General features: G+C 44.3%; 1 protein-coding gene across 1 annotated transcript; it reads left to right on the top strand.

Annotated features, from left to right (window-relative positions):
• Nucleotides 1-850: 850 nt before the first annotated feature.
• SLC10A3 (solute carrier family 10 member 3) lies at nucleotides 851-6548 on the top strand. The gene has a single exon (XM_089692939.1). The coding sequence runs from the start codon at nucleotides 2542-2544 to the stop codon at nucleotides 3952-3954; it is 1413 nt and encodes a 470-aa protein (XP_089549065.1). The 5' UTR covers nucleotides 851-2541; the 3' UTR covers nucleotides 3955-6548.
• Nucleotides 6549-8909: the final 2361 nt, after the last annotated feature.

Genomic DNA, 8909 nt, shown 5'->3' with positions numbered 1-8909 from the left:
TAACAGTTGACCGTGTTAATTTGTTATTTGCCAAAGATGATGATTTACAATTAAGGCTTTGTTCAATAGTTGATTGAATTCACTGAGCTCCTGAGGGTGACCCATTCTTTCACAAATGTTTGTAGAAGCAGTCTGCATGCCTAGGTGCTTGATTTTATACACCTGTGGCCATAGAGGTGATTGGAACACCTGAATCCAATGATTTGGAGGGCTGGCCCAATACTTTTGGCAATATACTGTATATGTACAGTGCCTTAATGGTTAGCACTTCCGCCAGTACTAGGGTCGTTGGTTCGAATCCCAACCATGGCACCACCTGCCTGGAGTTTGCATGTTCTCCCTGTGCCTGTGTGGGTTTCCTCTGGGTACTCCGTTTCCTCTAAACACTCCAAGGACATACTGGTAGGTTAATTGGCTCCTGTCTAAATTGTCCCTAGTATGTGTATGTATGAATGTGAGTTAGGGACCTTAGATTGTACACCCCTTGAGGGTTAGGGACTGATGTGAATGTACAATATATATGTAAAGTGCTGTGTAAATTGATGGCACTATATAAGTACCTGAAATAAATAATAGTGTGTGTTGCATACATGTATAAAAAGAACATGAACATAAGTGGTGCCCTACACTTGAGCAGCATCCTCATAGCTGCTGCCGGGCTAATGCAATCTACTTCTGTTACATTTCTGTAAACATTGCGCTCGCTACACAGAAGACGTACAAAGCTCTACTTCCGGAATCCCCTACAAGGAACGTGACGTCACACCGCAGAGAACTACAACACCCGGTGCGCACTGCACGCCGACACGCCTGGAATCCGGAAGTGAGCCGGGGGTGGCTCTGGGCGGGTCATGTGATAGCCAGGAAGGCAGAGTCTGTTGTACTGGAAATCAGCTGTTGTGTGGCGACTGTTCAGCGCCGTGACTGAGCGAAAGAAGACCGAGCTGACAGTGTGCACCCCCTACACTGAGGAGGAACAGCCTGTGTGCGGGGGAGGGGGAAACAAAGACACCCTGCACACTGTGTGAGGAGGACCCAGAGACTTACCCTGCGCACTGTGTGAGGAGGAACCAGGGACTTACCCTGCGCACTGTGTGAGGAGGAACCAGGGACTTACCCTGCGCACTGTGAGGAGGAAGCAGAGACATACCCTGCGCACTGTGAGGAGGAACCAGAGACATACCCTGCGCACTGTGAGGAGGAACCAGAGACATACCCTGTGCACTGTGTGAGGGGGAACCAGAGACATACCCTGTGCACTGTGTGAGGGGGAACCAGAGACATACCCTGTGCACTGTGTGAGGGGGAACCAGAGACATACCCTGTGCACTGTGTGAGGGGGAACCAGAGACTTACCCTGTGCACTGTGTGAGGGGGAACCAGAGACTTACCCTGTGCACTGTGTGAGGGGGAACCAGAGACATACCCTGTGCACTGTGTGAGGGGGAACCAGAGACTTACCCTGTGCACTGTGTGAGGGGGAACCAGAGACTTACCCTGTGCACTGTGTGAGGGGGAACCAGAGACTTGCTCTGCACACTGTGAGGGGGAACCAGAGACATACCCTGTGCACTGTGTGAGGGGGAACCAGAGACTTACCCTGTGCACTGTGTGAGGGGGGAACCAGAGACTTGCTCTGCACACTGTGAGGGGGAACCAGAGACATACCCTGTGCACTGTGTGAGGGGGAACCAGAGACATACCCTGTGCACTGTGTGAGGGGGAACCAGAGACATACCCTGTGCACTGTGTGAGGGGGAACCAGAGACATACCCTGTGCACTGTGAGGAGGAACCAGAGACATACCCTGTGCACTGTGAGGGGGAACCAGAGACATACCCTGTGCACTGTGAGGAGGAACCAGAGACATACCCTGCACACTGAGCCTCTGATGGAGGAGACAACCTGGGAGAGGCACAAGGCAGCCAACAATCTGGCAGACAGCCTGCAGGCAGAGAGAGCCAGTGTGTACAGAGACAGCTTCCAGCCGTTGATGGACATTGAGCAAGAGACCACAGAGATTTCACACTGAGCTTCACCTGACCTGATACACAGGAGGGACAGCCTACAACCTCTGACATCCTACAACCTCTGATATACAGGAAAGACCAGCAGCCTGCATCCTCTGACATCCAGACAGCCTGCATCCTCTGACACACAGGAGAGAGACATACTACTTGTCCCTAAAACATCCTGAGAACCAACAGATGCCAGGTGAGGTGTTACAACTGTCACACAATAAGGGCTAATGCTCTGAAGGCACCACAACCAGGAGCAGTGGGCAGGCAGATAGGCAGTCCTCAGGAGACTTCCTGAATGTACCAGAGGACTGCCCCACCTACATGCTTCACAAATCGTGACATAACCGTAGAAACTGCCAAAGGTTTGGTTGCAGTCCAGACTCTGTGCTGTAAGGTACGGGAATAACATTCCATCAGTAGCTCTGAATGATGTTGCCAGGATCATTATCTGTGAGGTGACAAGCCAAGAACTTATGGAGTGTGACAGTGTGGACTGAGCCCTACCCCCCTGTCATGCACAATGCAGTATTTTATATTCCTTTTTTTTGGTTTTGTATTTGCCCTCACATCCTCTCTGCCTGTCAATGATTCAGAGCAAGTATCAGATTCCCTTTTCCCTAGTGCCGATCAACCTTTGAACTCATCACATCTGTTGATCACATCTGTCCCGCCCAGCTTTGGATCCTTATCAGTCTCACCACCTACACCAGGATTTCTACAGATCGGAGATGGTTGCTGCCTGCAGTTTGACTTTCCGGAGCATAGTGAGGGTGTCATTGTCATCAGTGCTGGAGCTGCAGCTTCCACTTTTAATCTTAGCGTGAAGTCCTTGGACACCTCGGTGTTGCAGGTTCTCAATGTGAGTCGTGGTTCTGGTGGACTACCAAACAAGTTCCTGGCACATATCTGGTCAGGCATGCCTGGCACAGCACCTCTTCACCTTAGACTGCACCTCCTCGGTTCTGTAATTGAAGAGCGGGATGACTTCTCAATTCATGTTATTGCCAATGAAGAAGCTCCAGAATATACAGGATTTGCTGCAAGCCACTTTTCTGAGAGTCCTCTCCTCTATGCACTGCTGCCCCTCATCTTCGTCAACAAGTGTGCCTTTGGATGTAAAGTGGACCTTGAAGTTCTAAAAAGCCTAATAAAGCGCCCCCACCCGGTCCTGCTAGGCATTGTGGGACAATTTGTTCTGATGCCTCTATATGCATACATCCTATCCTTGCTTTTGGGACTCTCTCTTCCCCTGGCGCTGGGCCTGGTGGTCACCTGTTCATCTCCAGGAGGTGGTGGTGGGTATCTATATAGTCTCCTGCTGGGTGGAGATGTCACTGTGGCCATATCTATGACATTAGTTTCCACACTGGCAGCTGTGGGCCTTATGCCTCTTTCCTCTTCACTTTATGGACGGTTCCTTGGTGTACACCAGACGTTGCACATTCCTTTTCTGAAGATTTTAGCTACACTGCTTTTTATAGCTGTGCCTATTTCCACAGGAATGGTGATCAAATGGCGCTTTCCCCAAGTGTCTCGCCTCCTCCTGATGGTTATAAAGCCTTTCAGTGTTGTGTTAATGGTTGGGGGCTTAATTATGGCCTATCAGATGGGGTCCTCACTGCTGAGCAAAGTGCAACCCATACTGGTGATAGCTGGGGTCAGCGTGCCACTGGTGGGACTCCTGACTGGATATGTACTTGCATACATTCTTCGTTTACCCATCTCACAACGTAGGACGGTTAGTATTGAAGTCGGGGTACAGAACAGCCTTTTGGCCTTAGCTGTTCTCCAGCTCTCCTTCCATCGTACCGAGGCTGATCTGTCTTCTCAGGCACCGTTCTTGGTGGCTCTGAGTGGAACTTCGGAGATGTTACTGTTGGTCCTGTTACACTTCGCCTACCGAAAGTTTAAAGACAACAGAGGCTCTGGATGAGAAATATACCAACTAAGATGATTAAAATAGTTTACATGCTGCAAATGTGGACTTTACACTCATGCTCCTCTCCCCCCACCCCCCCACCCCCCCTTTTCCCCTTTTTTTTTGTTTTTTTTTTGTTTTTTTTGGTTTTTTTTGAGTACATTTTACATTTCCTCTCCTTTCTGTATATTTTACTTTTCTGACATTCCATTCAAAAATACCCTTTTTATTTATTTTTGCCAAAATTTGATTGTAAGGCAGGTCAGCAATATAAAATAAATAGCCTGTTAAGTTTTTCATTTATCCAGGTCATTGTATATCTTAGCATTAGTTAGTCGCATTTAACTGGACTTGTTCTGTAATGTTGAAGACGTTTGTAGCTTATCCAAGTAACTAATAAAAAGTGTCAGGAAAATCCCCCTGCTTGGATAAGCTACAAATCATCTTAAATATTACTGACCAAGTCCAGCATGTTTCTTCTAGTAATATTTATTTCTATGAATAATAAATGAATGGTGTTTCTGGTCTTTTTCCACTATGCCTTTGCAGGATTTTCAAGTATGTACTTTGGCTAAAGAGAGAGATCTAAACTTGGCTTGTTACCATTGGGTGTGTTACATTTTTAGAATAATTTTGTACACTAAGGAAACTTGTATTGAGTGGTGTTTGAGGGTTGCCGCTGCTGACCTACTTCTGAAAATGCTGTTTGGCTGGTAGTCACACTGATACTGTAACTTCATTACTTGGAGCCACTTATCTAAAATAGACATGCAGCAAACAAATTGAGATCAAAGCTGTCCAGGCACTGATAGATTCCTTTTGCTCAGCCTGCAGGTTGAACAAAAGAAATCTAACAGGTTAATCTACCCACACTATTGGCATGGTTAGACAAATTCTCCTTATCAAGTTGTATGCTAACAGTCATGAGCAGTGGCTGTCAGGATACCTAATCAGTGCCTGTGCTAATTAGCTGACTGTTTTTGGCCCAGTTCCTTAAGTATACGTTTGCGTAATTGACTTATTGAGCTGGCAAGGCCACCCACAGTTAATTCTGGCCAATTCCTCTGAATGCTAACAGCCAGCTTAAAGTGATTGTATATCCTTAGCTTGTAAAACAACCAATTCAGTTTAAAATAGAAATGAAAGGCAAAACATTTGTGTATAAATATTAAAAAAAAAACTTTACAAATCCTTTTTTTTCCTTTTTTTATCAGTGATCACATTCCCTCTGTTCTCAGCTGCGCAAGAGCTATAGGAAGAGAAACAGCAGGACACTGATCTTTTTTCTGATAGGCTGTGCAGAAGGAGGGGTGTCAAGACAAGTATGACCATTGGAGGAGAGTAGGTTGAGTTCCCAGCACAGCTAGAGACCTGAACACAGTGTGTTCTCATGCTTAGTGTGGTCAGTTTTTAATTGGAAAGCAGAGGGACTGGCAGGAACACCAGGGATTTCACACAAAGGAAGCAATGCAAAGAGGAGCAAGATACATTTTCATACAAGTACATGGTACAGAAGGCACATATCAAGAATATGAAATGTTTTCTTTAAAACTCATGTATGCTTGATCTGGGCCAGTGAATAAATGTATTGAAGTCCTGACTGCCAGAAAGCTAGCATTTTTCAGGGGAGAGGTCAGCAGTGGCAGGCTACATAGTTTTTCTTAACACAGGTATCCTTTTAACAATGGAACTTCCCAAATAACAGAAGAGGAGTCATGTAGCCAATGTACGAAGAAATGCCTAGTGCAGATACCCACCTTTTTCTTTGTGGAAGCTTATGATTAGTGATGTTCCTCCAAAATTATTGACCAGATATTTAAATTTTGTATTTTTTCTGCTTTAGATGGCTGTATCTAAAGTATTTCTAAGTAGGAAACTAAGCTGAGTACTTTATTACTAGATAAAACCAGTAACTTGAAATTCTGTACAGGCATAGTGGAGCAGGATAACCAGTAAAAGTATTTCTTTGGCATGTTGTTCAATGTCCTATTTGTCAAGCAGTTGCTGTACCTAGGTACAGGTTTCTCTAACCTATGTCTTAGTTCTTTGTTAAAATAGGTGCAAGTCCTCCATTGATGAGTTTACATGATCGTTTTTTCAGAAACTGTAAGAAAGGGGAATCTAATGTGGTTAATATGCCTTTAATAGGAAGCTGTCCTGAGAGAAATGTGTTGTGTGCCATTGCTGACCTCCTATAAAAATGCTGGTTACCTTGTTGTCTTGCCAGTCTTTTTTCAATAACTTGACAGCCAGGTAACCAGAATTTTCCGAAGGTGGGAGCAATTGTAGCCCAATATTACTCTTATGTTTATAAATCTTAAAGATATTCAGTGACCTCAGGCACCTAAAACTGTATTTGGGTAGCAAGATCAGTCAGCTCCCTTCGGTGTTTAATCTTGTGTCTTGACCCGCCATTCCTAAGTTATTACCATGTCATACTCTAAAGCCAAAGCTTTGTGTGCATTAGGCTCCATGCACTGAGGGTGGGGTGGCTGTTTTTTTATATACAATTGTTTTGTAAACAGGGTATGGTGAAGGACTTTTTCCCTTTCTTTTTTTTGTTTTTTCTTTTTTTTGCTACATGGAAATTAAACAGAATTAAGATCCTAGCGTGTGCTGTGTGTGTTTAAGAATGTCTGGCCGTGTACAGTGAAGAGTAGGCACCCATACACCGATAGTTCATTGCAGACCCATTATGTTTATTTAGGCATACTGGCTACACATATGTCAAACATAGAGCGGTATGGGTTATATATTGTTGCATGACTGCATATTTTTTCGATTTAGTCTTTGGTGACTTTATGTACAGTATTTAAACTATTTATTGAGTAATATTACAATCGAGTCTCTTGCATACATCACCTGAAATTTAATTCTGCTGCTGTGGAAGCAGAAACATGGTGCCTGCTAAAATCACTTTACTGACAGAAATTCTTCATTACTTGAAACCTATACTGTGAGAAGTACAGAAGGAAGCTGCCTGGCTGTCTCTTGCCTCAATACATTTTGAGTCATTGGTCTGAAACTAGCATGCACTAGTGAAGTTGGAGGAAAGTCAAAACTTCTGATTGGCAGGACTTCTGAGGTGCAGGTCAATGACATGACAATTGAAATCTCTGGATTAGCATAATGGCCAGGCACCTGGAATGATAAAAATCAGAGATAAGCAATGGCATCTTAGCTATTGTTCTTATGTGTTGTTCAGAAAGGTAATGTCATCATGCTTATGTGGCTGTGGCTAATTCACAGGTGTGGCCAGTGAAAGCAGGAAGTAGAGCTATGGTTTTACTGTCCCTGCTCATGCACCTAAACTAGGGTATGGTTACACTCCTGACTATACTTGCCGCAGCAAAATTTAAATGGCCTGTCCCTTTCCCAATCACATGTATGGGGATGTGACAAAACTTTGTGAAATGTGTGTGGTTGAAGCTCAATGGGTTGCCATTTTGAGGGTTAAAGCAGGCAGTGAGAAGACTAGATATCGCCTCCTAACTGCCTTTCAAATTCCCTCTGAAAAGCAATGCACTACAGGTTGCTTTTCAGAGGGACGGTAATATAGCTATACAAATGAACGAGCCCTTAGTGAAGTCTAAACCTTGTCGTCATCCATTTTCCAATAGGCTGGTTGTTAGAGTGGTGCTGCCAGTGTACCCATGAAATAAAACATCAATGTATAGCAGCACCTCTTCTAACAACCATTCGTTAGAGCCTGGACAATGTCAGGTAAGGGCTCACCCTTCACACAGCCATGACAATAAACCTGTCATGAGAGAAATATTAGGGCTGTCATGGCTGATTACTCCTGCTGAACATGCTGGTTGCCTGGCTGCCTCTGATGTCTGTGCTTACTGTCACTGACCCTCAACAAGTATAAAAATAAGGAGCTTCTAAACTTTGCCTGTCTTCCCTGATTTCAAAACATTGAAGCCAGGAGAGTGTAGTGGCATTTCTGTCATGGGAGGAAAGTTTGAAATGAAACTTAAACTAGTAAACCAAAATCTGTAGCAGCATAAGCTGGCAGAGGGTAAACATTTGCATTTAGATATGCGACTGCAGTTCTATGTGGAGCTCTCCTTTAAATCCTGTATATACACGGGTTCCACCCTATGTGGCAGCACCCAGGTCTACTAATATTTGTAAGGAAACAAGCCGTACAAAATGGTCATTGCTCATAGAATTGTCCATATGGAAGAGAACGTTTGAGAGAATATTTACCTCAAGGACTGGTGTTTATTCATCATGGAATGCATGTATGAACTGTCAGCATGTTTGGTGGAGCTAATAATGGCCACTTCATCAGGAAGGTGCAAGTTAACACTTTAAAGTCATCTTGATGTAAAAGATTGTCTCATGCATTGTTTTCCGTATGAGCGCCTCTGCAATCGGTGACCATTTCTTGGTGCTAGGTTCCTCACACATATCCTCCTACAGGATCCACCTGCCTTCCCAGCACATGATCATACAAAAACCATATTGACATGGGAATTGTACCTATATTACTTTTTTGATTAATACAACTGAAACCTAAACCTGCTGGATTCTCCTGAGACTTTATATACCATTTTCCCATATTCGCTCTACATCCCTTTTGAGTTTTCCTATGGTACAGGCCTACTAATATGCTGCTCAGGCCCTAGGCCTTGCATTGTAGAATTAGAAAGGGAGAAGGGGGGTGTACCTATTCTTTACTATGGGTAGGAGGTGATCCTTGCAGGGAGAAGAGAGCTTGACTGCAGCAGTAGATGCTTTAAAGTGTTACTAAACCCACAACAGTAAAATCAGTCTATATGCAGTAAAGCATGCTTGTTATACTCACTGTGGAACCTAAGGGGTTAATCCTCTGCATTGTGTAAAAAGGCTGTTTGATCCTGCCTTCTCTGATCTTCCCTTTCATCTACTGTCTCCAATCCATCTGCTGATAGCACAAAGCCTTGAACAAAAAAACGGTACCTCACCCACACAGTCTCACC

This window comes from Staurois parvus, unplaced genomic scaffold (genome assembly GCF_062004578.1).
Source record: "Staurois parvus isolate SC_StPar_1 unplaced genomic scaffold, SC_StPar_1.0 ptg000608l, whole genome shotgun sequence".
In the NCBI taxonomy this organism is placed as follows: Eukaryota; Metazoa; Chordata; class Amphibia; order Anura; family Ranidae; genus Staurois; species Staurois parvus.
This window is presented reverse-complemented; position numbering and strand designations above follow the sequence as displayed.

Bases quoted from the DNA above. Each gene is read 5' to 3' on its own strand.
- SLC10A3 (XM_089692939.1), top strand. From the start codon at position 2,542: ATGCAGTATTTTATATTCCTTTTTTTTGGTTTTGTATTTGCCCTCACA.